This window comes from Cupressus sempervirens, chromosome 1 (assembly GCF_028749045.1).
Source record: "Cupressus sempervirens isolate cs-2001-9-10 chromosome 1, ASM2874904v1, whole genome shotgun sequence".
Classification (NCBI taxonomy): Eukaryota; Viridiplantae; Streptophyta; class Pinopsida; order Cupressales; family Cupressaceae; genus Cupressus; species Cupressus sempervirens.
The window spans coordinates 614,623,233-614,643,791 of NC_143118.1; the positions used below are offsets into that span (position 1 = coordinate 614,623,233).

Sequence of the window (20,559 nt, forward strand, 5' to 3'; positions counted from 1 at the left end):
GTTTCATTCAATGTTGATTTCAAATTTATTTGTTTTTCCTCTCTAATCACATGACACTTTTGGGACAATAGAATTATCTGCAATAATAGAGTTCACAATTATTGTCTCTTTTTCAGTGGGAATCATGAACAGGATTGGCCAAATACAGGTTCCTTCTATAAGAATCTAGATTCCGGTGGAGAATGTGGTGTACTAGCTGAGACTATGTTTTATGTACCAGCAAAAAATAGGGAAAAATTTTGGTACGTTGTTGTTCATATAGTGATTAGAAAGATGTAAAGTAGATCTGTAGTGATAAATCTTTTTGAAGAAATTTTATTTTCAATATCTTCATTTAATGGTTCACAGTAACTATTGTTTAAACCAAGATTCATCGTTCATTGCATATCAATTGAGTTTATAAGATGTTTTTAGCCCAGGATGACACCATGTTGTAGAATATATTTCTCATTTAATGAACCTTTCTCATTCAATTGCTGGTAAATTTGTGCAATCTGGCTCATTATAATATCTCTTAGCATTGTAGATTCAGAAAATCTAGCAGAAGCAACTGAATTCTATTTGTAACTGCAATTGGAATGGTAGTTCTTCAATCATCCATAGAGTTTGGTCCTTGAATTGCCGATTCATCATATGAAAGTGTCATTTATATATTAATTAAAGGTTGAAGTTACTACTTCTAATAATTTATTCTTAAAATTTAAGTAATACATATATATAGTTATACAGTAAAAGCACAATCACTGGGTTCTTAGGGAAGTGATAATGATTGGTATGGAAATTTACGAAGTTGCTGGTTCGGATTCGGGTACTGATTCGGGTTCAAAATTCGTTCAATTTTTTTTGAAGTTGGGTTTGGATTCATTTTGGGTCTGTCCTTACAAGAATGTGTGTGTGGGGGGGGGGGTGGGGGGGCGGGGTGGATCATCAATTTCGGGAAGCTGCAAATAAGAGACTAAACCTGTTGCTTGAAATCTTGTAATGCTCTCTTGGTGCAGTGCAACAAATGTCAAATCCCAGGTAGTGAGTGAGGCTTGTATGACACCGAGAGACACTACAGTGGTATAATTCTAGACTTATTGAGTCGGCGTTACTAAGGAAACCTTGGCAGAACCAAGAGTCACAACGTTGTGCAGTTCAGTGATTGATCTACTCACCGTGGGTTACCTTCAACTGAGATTGTTGTCAATAGAGCTAGATATGCAAAGTATTGTAGTGTTCCATGGATAACACAAGGAGCATTGTGCCTCTAAAGCTTCCATGAATGCATCTTGATGTTGAGGAAGCTAGGCATATTATCTACAGCAGTGAACCTGTGAATCATATTGTTTTCACATGGGAGAATGCAGGGATACATGCAATGATGGGCAACTGTGTTATCTTGCTACAAAAGCCTCTGAGGAAGATGCAAACTTTATACAGATGAAATCATAACCTCCACCTAGGGAAATGTTGGCTTTGAGGCCTTTATGATACTATTGGGTCATTTGTATAGTAAAAAGATGAAGGTACCACCTCTTGAGGGTTGTACGTTCATTAATGTCAGTTGTATTCATGATGCATGCAGGCCTATGGTGAATTATTGTAGTGTAAATGATCAAATTTTTGTGTGTTGAGTTCCATCTTGAGGGTTAAAGCATCATTTTTTCTTATTTTTCTCCAGGAGGAAAGGGGTAGCCCACCAATCAAGTGAGAAACATCTATGAGAAAAAGTCAATCAGAGGGAGCTTGAGCGGCAGATGGAGAATACCAAGTCCTTTACAAAGGATCAACAATCTCAAGAAGTAGTGTGGCTTCAAAAAACCTCCATGTTTTATCTAGCATTAGAACCAATCATTATTTATTGTGATAATCAAAGTTGTGTGAAGCTCTCTGTCATTCCAGTTTTAGAACACTGATGGATTATTTCAGTCCAACTGATCAAATTTGTGTGTGCTAAGTTCCATCTTGAGGGTTAAGGCATCATCTTTTCCAAAAGGAAAGGGGTAGCCCACCAATCAACCCAGAAACGTCTTGAGAAAAAGTCTCTCAAGGGAGCTTGAACAGTAGATGGAGAATGCCAAGTTGTTTACAGAGGATCAACAAGCTCAAGAAGTAGTATGGCTTAAAAAGCTCCATGTTTGGTCTAACATTGGAGCCACTTGTAATTTATTGTGATAATCAAAGTTGTGTCAAGCTCTTTGTTATTCCAGTTTTAGAACACTATGACAACTGAAAGGAAGTCTCTACTGAGAGGGAGTCTTAGCATCAATGGTCCTTGCTGCAATGCATTTTTCTCGAGGACAGAAATTTGAGGTGAAAACCCTTGTTATGTTTTTTTCTCTGCAATGGAGAAATTTGATGTGAAAGCCATTGTAATGCATATTCCTCTAAGACAAAGTAAATTGAGGTGAAAGCCCTTGTTTGCCTTAAGACGAAAGTATTTCTCTTTCGATTCGTAGGAGCGGCCATAGTGGATGTCATGTTGAGAGACTCCATGATAACATTACATTGAGTGAATCCATGATGAGATCTTGTGCTATTTCACACATGGGAGTAGCCATTGTGAACATCATGTTGAGTGACTCCATGATGCTATCATGTTACGAGATTTTGTGATAAAGTTTTGGTTTTCTCACAAAAGGGTGTAGCCAATGTGACTGTCATGTTGAGAGATTCCATGAAATGAGAATTTGGAAAGATACCACCGTTGCAAAGAGGGAGTGTTGAAGTTATAGCATTAGAAACTATCATTTTTTCCTAAATTTGAAATATTTAAATAATCTATCTTTTATTGATGACAATGGAGGGTCCTCACTTTGAAAGGACAAGACATTGAAGAGTCAAGACAATGAAAAGGTCAAGACAACTAAGGGGGTCTTCATTTTGTAACAACAAGATAATGAAGGGTCATGAAAATTTTACATATTCTTTAGGGAATTTGTATGAAATACACATTGATATCTCATGTTTCTGAATATCACTTTAGTTTGAGCTTTGTGTTTGTGCATACTGTTTCTCAAACTTTATCTTATTCATCAATAAAGTGGTATATTTGTGGCTGGGTTTTTGTCCCTCAAGTTGGAGGGTTTTCCCATGATAAATTGTTGTCTTTGTGTTCATTATTATTTTTTTACTTTTTATCTTCAATTCCTGTAAAACATCAACACCTGTGAGTCCAGTGATTAATATTTCGACGCAGCTTATTGTAATGTCCCCTATTCCAACGGCCTCTTTGTATTTGCCTTTCCTATTGCAATCATAACTTTTGGATCATCATTTAAGACATATTCTTAATTAAGCTTTTCCTTACAAGCCATCAACACCATCATCCTCTTACTTGGCTTTCTCAATACCATGCTATTTATGATTGTTCAGTCATCATCCAAAGTAGCAATAGTTTATTTGTTATTTCCCTCTTGTGCATGGTTCAATTTAGATCCCTTCACAAATTGGTCTATCTACGATTGATAATCATTTTCGGTTCTTGAGTTGCTGACTCAAAGATAATTGATTACGAGTATGGAGTATCGATATATAAAATTTCGTTCCTATAATACCCATTGCCGCATTTTAACAGACTTATTTATTGTCTTATGTTTGTTTATTTTTTATAAATTTAGCATATTATAATTGTAAGGAGACACTAATAAACTGTTGTCTATACAGATTTCTTATTGTGAATGATGGTTCCTTCCATTTGATTGTGGAGAACCCACATCCTCTTATGTGAGTCAAACATTGTAGAAATTTGAGCAATTTCTATTTATTTTAGTGTTCATGTTTGTTTAAGCAAAGTAGACATCTCTGTTTGGATTGTTTACTGTGCATCCTGTAATCATATTTACTAGCACCTTATTTGTGGACCCCTTTGTTAAAAATACCATTCAAGTTGTATCTGCGTGTGATGTAGTTGCTGACAGTGGTTTATAATTTGCTCTCAATATTGTTGTAGATGTAATTTTCTAACCTCCCTCCTATCTCAATATGGCCTGTAGACAGAATGTTTTTTTTAGTCTTTCCTTGAAATTGTATTCTTCTTCCTATCTTATTCCCTGCCTTTGATCTCATTTAGATTCTCATTTTTCTCTCTAGTTGATGCTTCTCCTTAACACTGCGTCAGATGTATTGCCTATTATGCATCTATCTGAATTTCCCTGTCTCCACCAATAAAGAATTCAATTTTTATTGGAGTTTGGATATAGATTGTTGATTGGTTATTAATGGATGACTGTACATTAAACCTTTCAATCGATCTTGACTGCTGATTGGACGTTGTAGTCTCCTCCCTTCCTTATGTTGACTGTATTATCATTTTCTATTATTTTTTCCTGAACACCCCAAATAGCAATTTTCGGAATTAGAGACTGATATTGCTATCAGGATTCAACTGTGTAGTTTTTTGAGTGAAACTCAATGACCCATGTTTCATGAGTAGTGGTTCACAAAACCCATCTCGTGTGAGAATGAATGGAACACTTAACACCTAGATGGGTGCATCACCTAGATCCAATGCGTATTTAGTATTCCATTCATTCTCATGAGAGATGGGTTCTGTGAATCACTACTCGTGAAACATGGGCCAATGAGTTTGACTTTAAAAACTACAAAGTTGAATTCTGATAGCAATATCACAATTTGACTTGCTTTGGAAAATATCTCCTACTTATCAAAATTAGAGATGTTTAAAGGTGGGGAAGAATTAAAGATTTTTTATGTCCTATGCTCCACATCCCTAGAAAAATATCCTTTATTATACATGTCTGTCGGGAAGAATGCAGGTCGCGACTCTTCATTTAGCCACGAATATACTTTAATATAATAACAACTACTTTATTATATACAAATGATTTAAGTTACTGATTCGGATGTAGATTCCAAAAGCGGATACAGGATTGGGGAATTTTTTTTTTTTGGATGCAGATAAGGGAGGAAACATGCAAAGAAATGCAAAGATGGGAAGTTTTTTAGGACCTACTAGAATTGGATGTTCATAGTTGTTAGGACCTAATTAAAATTTCTATAATATGCAAAGAAATGCAAGAAATATACAAAAACAAATCATTTGATAGTATGACTATGATACTTCACCCTTTATCAAAATTCAAGATATTTCAAAATTCAGATGATATATCAATATGTGCTTGTCCAACATTAGAGTTTAGTCTTAGACAATAAGTTCAAATAGGTCATGTTCAAGATTTCAACAATATAAAAACTTAGTTAATGCTTGAAGATTCAATCAACTAATAGTCTAATATGTATCAGAGTCTGAATCATAAGGATTCACAAGAAAATCAACATTCTCATCATCATCTCCAACTGTTGAAAGATCATTTGAACCAAACATGGTTCCAAATATGCTAGATTCACCACGTGCCACGCTATCATCATCACCATCTCCGACTATGGTAAGCTCATGAAGTGTTGCATCCAAATCCGCACACTCAGGGGCTACATCTCAAAGCTTTGTTGCCCCTTCATTGTAATGATCATTCTTACGTGACAAAAGACGCAAGTTGGTGTGGACAAATACCAAGTCCTCATCTTTTTTAGAGCCCAACCGATTGCACTTCATTGAATGGATAAAGGAGTATGTGCTCCAATTTCTTTTAGTAGTAGAGGAAGTAGCAACCTGGATAGTTGTCACAAAACATACAAATGAAAAGCAAGTTAATTTTAAAGAACGTGTGCTAAATTCTAGAATGCAAGTGTAAACATAAATATTAAAAGTTTAAAACAAAACAAAATTAAAATTTTACTTGTGATAGGACCTTGATTACAAGAGGTTGAAGATGCTTGAAAGGTTGACCATACATGTACCACCATGTGATAGCTCCCATTCCATTTTGGTCCTTTAGTGCAAATGGAGAATGCTTTAACCCCGAAGCAAACAACCCAAACTCTTCCCTCACTTCTTCATGCATTTCTTCCAGTGGGAAGAATCTTGTAAGAGCTTTGTGGCACCCCTTAGCAACCTCATCTGCAAATGGTGCAACTCTATCTAGCATACTAAATACCTCCTCACTATAGTCATGATGGGTTCGGTGAAATCCAATACATATGTCACACGAGCCCACCAACTCTCACTCAAGACCAAAGCTCTAACCCTTTGATCTCTTTCTGAATTTGAGGCCTTTCATACACCCCATTGATTACAAATGACCATTTGGCTCAATGCATCTTTTACCTGAGGAGTCGTCTCATAACAATTGTATGAGATGCAAAATGGATCTCAGCAACCTATGCAAGTTAACAATATGTCAAATTGACAATAAAATTACTAATTTTAATTTTTAATTAAATTACAAATCCATGAAACTTATTTTAAAAATTAATTTACCTTCAGCAACTCCAATTTAGCGTATGTTCTAAAATTGAATTGTAACTATAGAGTGGAAATATCAGAAATAAGGGAGAATGGAGCAATAAAGTTATCTACTTTGGATAACAAACCTATCAGAGACTTAGTAAACGGGTCTAAGTTAAAAGCATATAAGGACAAAAATAAATTAGCAAGTACCCATTTCACTAGTACACAGAATGGTCCAATTGATACATATGAAGTAAAACCTAAAGCATACCATTCATACCACAAAACCAGTAGGCGAGGAAATAATTTCTTTATTAATACCAAAAACCAACATGAGTATATTACCAATGTTCTAGAGATTTATAGAAGGGTCGGTTAGTTGGAAACCAACCGACGCATTTCCTCACCACCTAACTACCCAACCCGACTAGCTTTTAACAAGTACTAAACATAATAGTTACTTTATTTTGACTATAGTGACGTGTTGTTTTGTCACAAACATTTGTATCTCCTTCCCTTCTTGGTATATTTTCTTCACCCAATCTATTTGAATGCCAATCTTTTGCATGATCAAGTTAAGGGATTATATAGTGCATGGGGTCCAAAAAATATGGTCATACCGACTCTCAACCTAAGCACTCGCACCCCTGAAATTTTTGGCATTGTTTGTGACCACCTATACCACATTCTTACTATCCACCATCTCAATGGCCTCGATGAGAATTCTAGAAATGAATTTGGAATCCTTCAATTGCCCCTCACAATCAACAACATTCAAAAACATTGTCACTTAGGGGGAAATTGCAATCACATTAACAATGGTTGGTTTCTTGTATCCTTCCAACCATCTGACACAATAGTTAGACCCGAAGTTTTCCAAGATTTTTCGATTGGTTGAAGGTTTTTCTCTTTATGTATCTTCTCTTGTTGCAATAGAGTTGTACGCACCTTTTCATACCCTGGGCTTGTGTAGTCAGCTAGCGATTCTTTGATTGTTGCCACCATTTCCTTCCAATATGGTGATCTCACCAAGTTGAAAGGAAGCCCATTTGCACAGAGGCAATGTGCAATATCTTCATCAACATGGTCTCATGCCTCCATTCTAAATGCAATATGCAATTGGCCTCTTTTGTGGGTTGAAATTCCCACTTCTTCCTCATCTTCTCCTAGCATAAGGACTTGCAAGAATGGGTGTTGGGAGGATACAATTGGTTCAGTGGGTGTATGCATCTTGCTCTTTAAGGATGGACCTTGATAATAGGTTTTTTTTGATCTATTAACCAATGCATCAACGGCTTTTTGTTCTCTTACAAATGAAAGTATTCCTGCACTAGTCATCCCATTACCATTTTTGCCTTTGCACATTCCAAATCCTTTGCTAGCAGGGCTCATAAAATGAAGCTTCATCCGAGAATATGAGCTATTGAAAGGTTTTCCTTTGTTGCTTTGACAACAATAATACAATTGCACTTCCAATAGTATGAGCCACCTCTTTCAACCTATGATATTTGTGTTGTATGTCTCTACAAAGGAGAAACTATATCATTTTTGAAATTATCAGTCCCTTGCCCTCCTTGGTCCCCCATTGAACTTTGACCAGCACTACCACTGGCCTCAATTCTTGCCTAGTTTTTTGCAACGTATTCTATAAGAAAATAAATAAATTTTAATTAGGTCCTAACAACTATGAACATCATGCATACAAGTGGAAAGAAGTGAAAAAAACTACTAAAATAGATACCCAAACTTGTTTCTTTATATCTTTTTAAAAAAAATTGAAAAATAACTTGAAAAAATTCATCAAAACTCAAAAAAAATTGTCCAAACACTCAAGAATGGGATTGATCACTTATCTTGAATGATTTAAACTCCTTTGAAAAAGTTATATCTCGCCCTTTGATCTATCTTTGAAAATGTTGGACTTGGCTTCACAATGGCACTACAAACTAGAGAGCAAATGAGAAGTGGTTGTAGGTGCAAACAATGTTCCAAAATGAGTTGGAAATGACTTAAAATTCACCTTTACGGTTGTTTTAGGGTTTCATAGGAAAAAATAACCTAAAAAAATCAATTTAGGCACATCCATAATAGTTTGGGTTTTTCCTTATATTATTGGTCGTGGGCCTATGGATGTTGCTTGATGCTTCCAGAAGCCCTATGAAAGTTGGTTGAAAGCCAACCACAGGCTTTCGGATTGCGTGTGGAAGACTGTATTCCACGCGCAATCCAGAAGCCTGTGGTTGGCTTTCTGCCAAATTCCACAAGGCTTCCTGAAGCACCACACATCCGTCCACTTCGAATGCGGAAACTTGCCTTGTTCAAGACAAATTAGTATCCTAGTAAATGATTACTAATAATATTGAAATTAATATTATTATTTAGAATATGTAGTATTTATAATTTATTGATTATTATTTAATATTCACAATGATTTTTATTTTATATATATATATATATGTATGTATGTATGTATGTATGTATGTATGTATGTATGTATATATATATATTAATAATATATTTATATTATTAATACATCATATCTTTTTATTTTTTATAATACTGATAATGCATTCATTTATAATCTTGTATTTTCTCAATTGTCATATTATATCAATAATCCAGTTTTAAATTATATTTATTATTACTTTAATTATGTTTATCAATAGATAAGTTTAAATTAAAGATTTAAATTTATCTAATCATGGATATTGTTCCTATATTATTATTTATTTATATATAATTAATTATAAATTGGGTATTGATTATTTAAATTTAAATTTGAATTTTATTATTTATTTATTTTATGTGCTTTAATATTATTATTCAAGAAAGGGGACATTGCACTTATCAAACAAGTCTTGCTAGTATAGCCTAAGTTGCCTTCCAACACTAGAGGGATACCCAGATATAGAAGGGAAGAGAACCGATTTAAAACCTCAAAATATTGGCAATCCATTAGATATGCTCAAGAGTGTTAAAAAGATAGACAAAAGATTTGTGTTCATTGACTTTTTGACCCAAATCAGCTAAATAAATACCCAACGTCAATATAAAAGATTTGGTTCCATGAAGATGAGAAACCCATATAAGAGTAGTATCATCCACAAACTGGAGATGAGAATGCTTAGACAGCCCATTACCCCAAGTCCAACCCTAAACCAAGCCTTGGGAAACCCGAGACTTAATTAATCTATTGAGGCCTTTAGCGACAATAATAAATAAATAGGGAGAGAGAGTCCAGTTGGCGAAGACCCCTGGAACAAATAAATTAGAATGATTGTCATTGATAATAACAAAGAATGATGAAGAAGCATCTTAAATGTGAAGTTTTACTTTTAACAATCCTATTCCTCTATAGAACTTGAGAAGCACTTCACACCCATTGAATTTTAAAAAAAATCTCCCTGCAAGAACTTTTCTTGGGTTCAAATGTTTTCAAGGCCTTTGTATTCATTAATTTTGGAGTTGTTCACAAAGTTTGCTTGCAAACTACACTTTCTTTTGAAAGTTTATAAGGTTTCTAATGAGACCTGGCCCACCAAATCTTTTTTTGGAGCAAAGAACACTTTTACCTACCATGCAAATTTCACGTCCATGTCCTAAGTCCAAAGAATAAAACCCATCCATGAGGAGAATAGGCAAGAGATACCCAAAAGCAGAATTCCAAATATATAGTAGAAACTTTTGTTATTGAATAGCGTAGGTCAGAGACTGCAAATTATACATGTATGTGCGTATACATGTATTATACATGTATGTTATACATACACCCACATACATATATAATCTCAGTCTGATAATACATCTTAGATCTGATTGAGCACTTCATATCAAACTAAGATGAAATCTATATATATATACTTGCATTCGATAGCAAACATGATGGTCTTGTGAATCAATCCAATATGTCTCTTATATAACATATCAGTCACAAATTAATTATTACTAACTAACTAATCCGATTCTATAGAAGAACAGACTATTTAGTTAATACTAACTAATCAAATCAGAAACCCATGACTTTTGATATTGAAGGATCATGACCTATCTTGAACGGCGTCCATTGGAATCAATATATATGTGCACCGATGATTGTTGTATTGACATCGAAATTAATAAATGCTCAATACCTTCAGCAATAGATCAACATATATCATATTGCTCATTATCATTTGTATTCCATCTGATATTATATCTTATCTATATTGCATTCACAATACACAGAAATTAACATATTGCAGATCGAGACACAGAGATTAACATATTGTAGATTGAGAACCAGAAATCAACAATATTGCAGATTGGGCTCTCACATACAAGGCGAATCACTTATACTGAAGGTATTAAGGATTGAACATATTACTCAGCATTATTTAAGGTACATCTGTTCTTATACCTGCAAGTACAAGTGCTAACTTGTTAGTAACATGTGATTAAAATTAAAAGAAACATATAGTTTGATAGAAGCTTAATTCATTTACATGGCATCAAAGCACACGGTTATAACAAACAAAAATTAAACTTGAGTATTCAGACTGTATACCTTTAACATATAAAATTCATATTTTGAAATGACAAGTGCAATAAGACTCAAGAATTGCCTTGAGGAAGCAAATAACTTCACAACATGGAAGCTACGAATCATGATGGTGTTAGATGAAAACAAAGTAGACTCACTTTGTTAAAATTAAAAGTACTACGCCTGAGAATGAACCTGAAAAATCACAATGAATTGAAGAAAATAAAAAGACTATGAAATTAATAGTGGATTTTGTAAGGAGTCACATTGTGCCTATTTTAGCAAAACAAACAACTATATATCTCATGATCAAATCCTTAGAAAACACATTTGAGATAAATAATACTGAAAGGAATCTTGCACTGAAAACACAACTAAATCACATAAGCATGAACAAAGGTGAATCTGTAAATGCTTACTTTATGAGAATTATAGAATTAAGAGATCAATTGTCTAATGTTGGATATGAAATAGACAGTAAGGAATTATCTCCTCACAGCTCTAGGTGGCCTTCCAAGTTCATGGGAACCATTCAAACAAGGCATTGGTGCAAGATCAAAACTTCCTAAACTAGACCGATTGAGATCTGATTGTCTACAAGAAGAAGCTAGATTATTACCAAAAGGAATCAAACAAAAATTCTTAGATGAAGACATACAAGTTCTTAATACAAATACGAAGAAGAAAGGAAAGAAGAACTTCAAAAAAAAGAAGAATTTTCATGGGAAAGGAATATATAGAAAAGATACTTCTCAAGTTCAATGTTTTAGATGTGACCAATATGGACACTATGCTATAAACTATCCTGACAGGACAAAGAAACAAGCATCTTATGCCCATGTTGGAAAAGTAAACTCACAAGAAGAATCTGAAAAGTTTCTATTTTATTAAGCACTATCAAATCAAGTATCAAACAAATCAAGCACCTAGGTAATTGATAGTGGATCATCCAAACATATTACAAGATTCCGAGAAAATATAGAAACTATGGTAGAAGAAATTGATGAAGTAACCATCGGAGATGATTCTACACATCTTGTAAAAGATGTACGGACCTGTACCATCAAATTAGAATCAAGCATGGAAGTTTAACTCAAGGATGTACTTTATGTACCTGAAATCAAAAGAAATTTAATATCTATTTCAGCTCTTGAAGATAATGGGTACAAAATCACATTTATGAATGGGAAAGTCTTGGCTTGGCATAAATCCACCACATTTAAGAAAGCCAAACTTATAGGTATAAGGCAAGGTTATTTATATAAACTATGTACTGAACCTAAACAAGCTCTTATCCTTGAATCATCTGACATAAATGAAATCTAGGCACAAAAGATTAGGGCACTTACACTTTCGAGCCTTAAATTCCTTAGATAAATTGGTGACTGGACTACCCAAATTAAACTTCTCACATTGTGGAACATGCAAAGGATGTGCTCTAGGGAAAAACCCCAAAGGATCATTCCACTCTAGCACTAGTAAAACCAAAAATATATTGGAACTAATCCACTCTGATCTTTGTGGACCTATGTCAACATCCTCTAAGGGAGAAGCCCTATACTATGTAATCTTCATAGATGATTTTTCAAGGAAAACGTGGATATATTTCTTAAAATACAAAGAATGTGAGGAATTCCTACACATATTCAAAGAGTTCAAAGCTCTAATTGAAAATTACTCCGAAAGAAAATTTAAGACCTTGAGAACTGACAATGGAACAGAGTACACTTCAGAATTGTTCAAAGAATATTGTATTAGTTCTAGGATTAAGAGAGAGTTCACTGTACCCTACAATCCTCAACAAAATGGGGTAGCTAAAAGGAAAAACAAAACTATTGTAGAGTTAGCAAAATCCATGATGTTTGATCAAAATCTAGATTCCTCTTTCTGGGCAGAAGCATCTAGGGCAGTTGTTTATATTCAAAATAGATGTCCACATTCCCATCTTGATAATAAGACTCCTGAAGAGACCTTTGCTGGACTGAAACCTAACATAAGTCATCTAAGAATATTTGGCTGCCCGGTGTACATTCATGCACCCAAAGAGAAAAGAACTAAACTAGAACCCTCCAAAAGAAAAGGAATCTTTGTGAGATATAGTGAAACATCATAAGCATATAGAATATTCATTCCTGGACAAAGGCAAATAGAACTTGGTAGAGATATTATATTTGAGGAAGATATTGCTTTTAAAAGAGCAAAGAATTATGATGAGCTAGAAAATCACAATCTTACCATAAACAAAGATGTATGTTCTACTCCTAAAACTCAATTAGAACATTCTGAAGGCACTTCTTATGAAAGTCCACCTGAATCAAAGAATCAAAACGAGTGTCTTGGTGAAGATCAAAATTCCAACGAAAGGAAACAACCACTTTGGGCTAAGAAAATTTTGAAGGAAGTTGAAAATTTTGCAACACTTGATGGAACTTTCAAAAAAAGCAAAAGGCCCCACAAACTAACATATAATGCATTGATGAGTGAAATTCTTAATTCTAAACCAACAAGTGTTGATGAAGTCCTCAAACAACAAGCTTGGAAGGATGCTATGACAGAAGAATATCACTCCATCTTAAAAAATGATGTTTGGGATATAGTTTCTAAACTGAAGGGAAAATCAGTTGTTTCTTCCAAATGGTTGTTCAAAATTAAATATGTTGTAGATGGTAGCATAGAAAAACACAAAGCATGTTTTGTTGCCAGAGGATTCTCACAGAAGGAAGGCATTGACTATGAGGAAACTTTTGCACCTGTAGCCCATTATACCTCTATTCGAGTTGTGCTAGAGATTGCAGCAGCCAAAGGTTGGAAGGTTCACCAAATGGATGTGAAGATTGCATTTGTAAATGGAACAATAGAAGAAGAAGTCTATCTGGAGAAACCTGAAGGATTTATAGTTCATAATGCAGAAACTCATGTATGCAAACTAAAGAAGGCTCTATATGGACTCAAACAGGCTCCTCAAGCTTGGTATGAAAGAATTGACAAATACCTAATGAGATTAAATTTCTCTAAAAATGTTGCTGATCCAAATCTCTATCATAAATATATCAATGGTGATATGATAATTTTAATTCTTTATGTTGATGACCTATTACTCACTGTTTTCCCTATGGATTAATTAAGCAACGCACACAGGAAATAGACACGAATACGGACAGCAACCAGAAGAACTCTTATTATTATTCGCATATATCAACAGTACATCTTGCTTTTCTCATATGATAATATCTGATGATAAGATAAGATTACAATGCTTCCCGAAGGGGTTATAAATACTTTCCGACGAACCTTCCCGAAGGTATCCGTCGGCCAGATACATCATGTCTGCTACAAACTATTTAGCGTCGGCTACATAACAAGAACTTTCCCGAAGGGACCCGTCGGCTGATACACAATTTCCTTTCTGAAGGGACCCATCAGCCGATACACAATTTCTACTGACGACATCATCCCCCCCAAAAAGAAAAGTCGTCTCCTGACGACTATTACAAAATTTCTGAGACAAATCAACAACCAAAATACATTGACTGACTAACTGGTCTTCAACTCTGTCACCTTAGCCAATCTGACATCTAACCTTGATAGCCACCTGTGCCACTTTCTGCCTTCCCATTCCGAGTACACTGAACCAAGTGTCGCTGCACTGCCTCCAACTGGATGATCAGCTCCTCCCGAGCTCTCTACGCATCCACCAAGACAGCCTCACGGCCAACACTTACTCTCAGCGCCTCTGATACACACACTCCATGCCTACCGCAGCTCCAAGTCTTCTCAACTGGTCAGACTCCCACGACTGATATCCGCAACGACTGGGGGTCTAGGGGGCAGCGCCCCGAGGGGGGGTCGAGGGGCAGTGCCCCTCGCTGCCAAGACCAAATTACCACTTCGCAACCCACACAGAAATGCACGAAACACACCATTTCTGTCATTTTTTGCTGATTCTACACTCTTTCTGGCAATCGCTGATGCTTCCCCTTTCCTATGGCATCATCTGATACTCATTCTGAGCAACTTGATTCTGTCGTCGTTTTTTTTTTTTTTTTAATATAGAAAACCTCCTGTCACCCTTATGTGATGAAATCCGTACGCAAAAGCCGCTCTCTTCAGAATTTGTAATCTTGCAATCCAAATCCGTACACATGATATGCTTGAAAAATCCGTACAATCACCTCGCATTCCCAACTGCAATTTCCGTACGCTGCTTTCTTTTAAAAATCCGTACAGAAAAATGGCTCTAAAATCCGTATGCTTAATATATGTGCTTTAAAATCCGTACGAAGCACAAGCTTATAACAAGCCGTACGGTATCTTCCTCCAAAAATCCGTACAGCAGCCTCTTGAGAACCCGTACAATTAATTTATCTGGAAAGCCGTACACCATTCTTCAGACATTGAAAACCATACGGCAGTCCTTTTTACTGTGAAATCCGTACGGTGTTTGTGGAAACCGTACAGTGCCCCTTTACTGTGAAATCCGTACGGTAGCAATGAAATCCGTACGGTGGCAATAAAATTTGTACGGTGGTAATGAAATTCATACTCCAAACATGAAATCCGTACGTTGGCCTTAAAAACCGTACTACAACATGAAATCCGTACATTCTTAAAAATCGTACTACAATTTGGATTGTCTAGAAAACCGTACGCCCTCCTTCAGATATGAAAAAAAACCGTACTTCCTTTTCCCTTCAAACGAAAACCCCATACAGTGTTGTCTCCTACAAATATGGAACCGTACGGTACTTTCCAGAACTCGTACGGTACTTCCCAGAAACCGTATGGTGCTTCCCAAAAACCGTACAGTGCTTTCCAGAAACCGTACGGTGCTTTACTTCACTTTTTCTTTTTTTTTTCTTTTTTTTTTTTTTTTCTTTTTTTTTTTGAACTATGTACAATATTTACATATATACAGTACTTACAGTCTTCTCTCAGTTATTTGTCCACGGGGGTGCATTACTTCTTTCATGGCAAACATTCAACTTCGACCTATTCACTACATCAAATACTTCCTTTCTGTCTAGCATCCACTGTTTTATTGCTCCATTATTGCTTACTTCTTGCATCTGGTACGGCCCGACCCATTTAATTTTGAACTTGCCTGGTTTGATCTTATTCCGATCGTCGTACTTTAACACCCACTGTCTGTGTTGAAACCTGCTACGCCTGTTCTGTGTCATCTCCATACCGCCCAGTTTGTTCCCAAAGCTCCATAGCATGGACTCCATCAGTTGCCCCTTCTGGCTGCCAATAATACGTCCACTCCATACTGCTGCAACTTTTATTAGACCCTTCCGCTTTGTTTCCTGTGTAGACCGTATCGTGTGTCTTCGTTGCTGCTGGTACCTTTCTGCTATATTTGTGGTTCGACATAATACTTTCTTCCTGCGCAGTCGTACAATAGAATCTTTCCTTCTTTTGGGTTCATACTGTATGTTCTGTCCTTCAGCTTCAGTCATATCCGCATTTCCTCCTTTGACTTCTCCATGTTCCTTTAGACATTCATTTTTTCCGTCAGCTTCTCTGTGTTCCTTCGGACATTCATTTCCTCCGTCGGCTTCTCTGTGTTCCTTCGGACATTCATTTCCTCCTTCGGCTTCTCTGTGTTCCTTCGGACATTCATTTCCTTCTTCCTTCTTACCTTCGTCGATCTTTAGCATATTACAACTTGGAAAGAGTTCGTAATCTTCTATCTGCTAGTGGTAAAGACCATTTACTGAATCCAAATCATCATCTCCTTCCAGTCGTAAAACTCCTTCCTGATCCGGTTCCATAATTTGCCCCTTTTCATCCTCTTCTCCCTCAGAATCTGACGAGAGGGCTTCGTCCTCGACCATCTGAGTGTGCAGATCAATGACATACTTTCGGCCTTTGTTTTCGAGTGATAAAGTATTTTTCTTCCAATCGTGCTTTGCTTTTGCTTGTATCAACCACCCTTGACCCAAAATCGCATCATACCCCTTCCGCTTGAGAGGAATCACAACGAAGTCCAACAGGAATGGTTGTGTTCCAATTGTCACTGGTTGTGCTATGAGTATTCCCAATGGCTTGATTCCATGTTGGTTGGCCGTTAGCAGCTGGAAGGTAGGTGGCCATAATGTCGGCCGGCCCAACTTCTTCCAAGTATCCTCTGGTAGCACATTGACACCGGATCCTCCATCGACAATCGTGTCCGTTAGTACGGTCCCGAGAATGCCCATTTCAACAACCGCCGGATAGCGTCCAGAGGAAAGAGCTAACAACATTGGATCTTCGACACTTGTACCCTCCTGTTTGTCGTTGTCTTGCTCTACGGGTTGCTTAGCACTTGGGACTATATTTGTGAGGGTCGTACGGAGTTGAGGCATTGTGAGCAACAGATCATTTATCCTGACGGGTATCTCAGCTTGCAATATTTGTCGTACAATGTTCTGTTCTGCACAGTTTCGGACGGAAGTACTTGGCATGTCCTTCAGGTGTGTTGTTTCTGCCTGTGTTACTTTGTGGATCTCTGCCCTTGCTTCCTCTAGTCTCTTCTTTTCTTCCGCTGGGTCAAGGTATAGCTTTGCCTGTTTCCGAGTGATGGCCAGAACTTCTTCTTCGTCTGTCCCTACGATAATCAAGTTTACTCCAGACTTCGGACACTTAGTATCATCATGATCTTCAGGTCCACACCATCGGCATAGCAACTTCGGTGTGTTTGTCGTTGTGCACTTGCGAGCGAAGTGACCCCATAGATTGCATGCACGGCATTGAACAATTGGCCGACCATTCGCATCGTACTGAATTCGACCCCTTCCTCCATTGTTGTTGTTGCCACCATTGTTGTTATTGTTGTTGTTGTTTGGACCGCGTCGGTTGTTTCTGTATCCGCCTGATGTGGCACCGTCCGTACTGGTGTTCCCATTCCCTCCTGACGGGGATGCCTCCTGTGACAAGAACACTTGCTGCGGTGTCCTTGTTTTTAAATTGAAAGGGCATTCCTTTACCGAGTGTCCCAGGATCTGACAGATTTCACAAAATTGATCTTTCGAGCAGGATCCCTTCGTATGGCCTTCTTTCTTACATTTCGTGCACCATAGGTCATTGCCCTTAGTTTCCTTGTTCATGTTTTTGAATTCCTTCATCATCCGCATCATGTCCTTCTGGAGGGCACGAACCTTCTTGTTGCTTCCTTCGTCATCGCTGCTATCATCTCTTGAGGATGCATCGTCATCTGAATCGGACGAGCTGGTCTTCTTCGTCTTCTTTGTCTTCTGGTCACTTTCGAGGTTCATTGCCCAATTGTACGCTTCATTGTATGTGGATGGTGGCACGATCTTCATTTTCTTCCGCAGCTTCGGGTGAAGGCCTTCAATGAACCATCTTTTCTGGAGCCCATCTGCCGGTTTATTCTCCATTTTACTGATTAAGTCCTTCAACCTCTTGGCAAAGACCCGTACAGTTTCATTCTTCTTTTGCTTGGTATTGAATATTTCTGCGACAATTTCATTATCACGCAAAAGTTGAAATTCTGCGATGAACTCCTTAATGTTATCCCAACTATTTAATTTCTGTGGATCGGCATCAGTAAACCAGTCAATGGCAACACCCTGTAGGGTTGTGGGAAATTGTCGGATCTATTCGTTTGTATCTGTTATGCCATTTGCCCTCCAGATCGTTTCACATGTTTTACAATGTCGAATGGGATCAGCTGCCTCATCACCATCAAATTTAGGCAATTTTTCCTTCGGACCTGCCATTATCACTGTATGTTGAGGATTTTGTTGTGTACCTGCGCTGTTTTGCACTCCCGCGCTATTTTGAGCAGCTACGTTGTTCTGAGCTCCTGTGCTGTTTTGAACACCCACGCTGTTCTGCACACCCGCGCTGTTGTGGACACCCGCGTTGTTCTGCACACCCGCACTGTTCCGCACACGCGCTGTTTTCTACACCCGCGCTGTTTTCGGCTTCCGTGCTGTTTTCGGCTTCCACACTGTTTTCAACACCCGCGCTGTTTGGTGAAGAAGAGGGTTCGTTAAATGAAGCTATTCGTTCCGGAAGTATGTCTCGAACGAAGAGGTCACTCCACGCTCGTGCTCCTTCGACACTCCGAGCCGTGCGAGTCGATCTCCTTCCGTCAGGATTCTCTTCCCGTGGCGTATGCAGGTTCAGAAACTCCTCCCTCGCTTCTTTCACCAAATCAAGCCGTTGTCGAGTCTCATTCAACAATGCTTCCGCGCTCTTGTTTCCATCGGCAATCTTTTGAAATCTCCTTCGATGCTCTATCTGCTGAGCCAAAATTAAATTTTCCTACACAACGCGTATGTCATCTTTTTCCTTCAGCTTACTCTTATCTTTGTTCAACTGATTCGGCATTTAATTCATATCCGCCTGCCTGCGTACCAGGTCCATCGGGCAACGGCGCCAAATGTTTACCATATGGATTAATTAAGCAACGCACACAGGAAATAGACACGAGTACGAACAGCAACCAAAAGAACTCTTATTATTATTCGCATATATCAACAGTACATCCTGCTTTTCTCATATGATAATATCTAATGATAAGATAAGATTACAATGCTTCCCGAAGGGGTTATAAATACTTTCCGACGAACCTTCCCGAAGGTATCCATCGGCCAGATACATCATGTCTGCTACAAACTATTTAGCGTCGGCTACATAACAAGAACTTTCCCGAAGGGACCCGTCAGCTGATACACAATTTCCTTTTCGAAGGGACCCATCGGCCGATACACAATTTCTACCGACGACACTCACAAGAGAAGATCACCTTATTACGCAATGCAAAAGAGATTTAACTTCAAAATTTGAAATGAAAGACATGGGAATTCTTCACTATTTTCTAGGACTAGAAGTATGGTAGAAACCTGATGGTATCTTTCTGAATCAAGGAAAATACATTGTTGATATACTTAAAAGATTTGGAATGTTGAACTATAGACCTATGTCCACTCCCATGGAGACTAACTTGCACAAATTAAAGGAATCTACATCAAAATCCAAATTTGCAAATCCTACACTCTATAGATAAATTATTGGATCACTTATGTATCTGGTTAACACTCGGCCTGACATATGCTACGCAGTATATGCTTTAAGTCAGTTCATGTGTGAACCTCGTGAAATTCATCTTGTTGCTGCTAAGCATATTTTGAGATACCTGCAGGGTACTATTGGATACAGCCTTAAATACAAGAAGACCGATCTTGATTTACATGGATTCACAGATTCTGATTGGGCTGGTTGTGTGGCAGATCGGAAGAGTAGGTATTATTTCAGTCTAGGATCCACTATGATCTCTTAGATAAGCAAAAAACAATCCTCTGTTGCACAAAGCTCTACTGAAGCATAATATATTGCAGCTGCTTTGGGAACCAGAGAATCTATATGGCTTAGGAAGCTAATTGTGGGACTATTTGGAAAACCTCTATTGCCTACTACCATTCTTTGTGATAATCAAAGGTATATCAAGCTATCTGAAAATCCAGTATTCCATGATCGATCCAAGCATATTAAAATTCTTTTTCACCATGTCAAAGATATGGTAGAAAGGAAAGCCATTCAGCCAGAATATATCAATAGTAGTGATCAAACTGCAAACATTCTCACTAAACCTCTTTCCAGAGTTAAAGAGGAGCACTTCAGAAAAAAACTTGGTATGATTGAAATATAATTGAGACTCAGTCTCTGAAATTGATTTCATGTATAAAATTATATATATTCAATGATGTTTAAATGTGTAAACTCTTTTGTCATATGTGTG

The 20,559-nt window shown here is 37.2% G+C and overlaps 1 protein-coding gene across 2 annotated transcripts in view; it reads left to right on the plus strand.

Annotated features, from left to right (window-relative positions):
- LOC149579410 (putative inactive purple acid phosphatase 1) overlaps positions 1-20,559 on the plus strand; it is an 83,064-nt gene that overhangs the window by 57,734 nt on the left and 4,771 nt on the right. For both annotated transcript variants that reach the window (XM_089832553.1, XM_089832560.1), the window contains one exon: positions 117-242. In XM_089832553.1, coding sequence (XP_089688679.1) covers positions 117-242 — 126 coding nt within the window. The remainder of the gene's footprint in view (positions 1-116; positions 243-20,559) is intronic.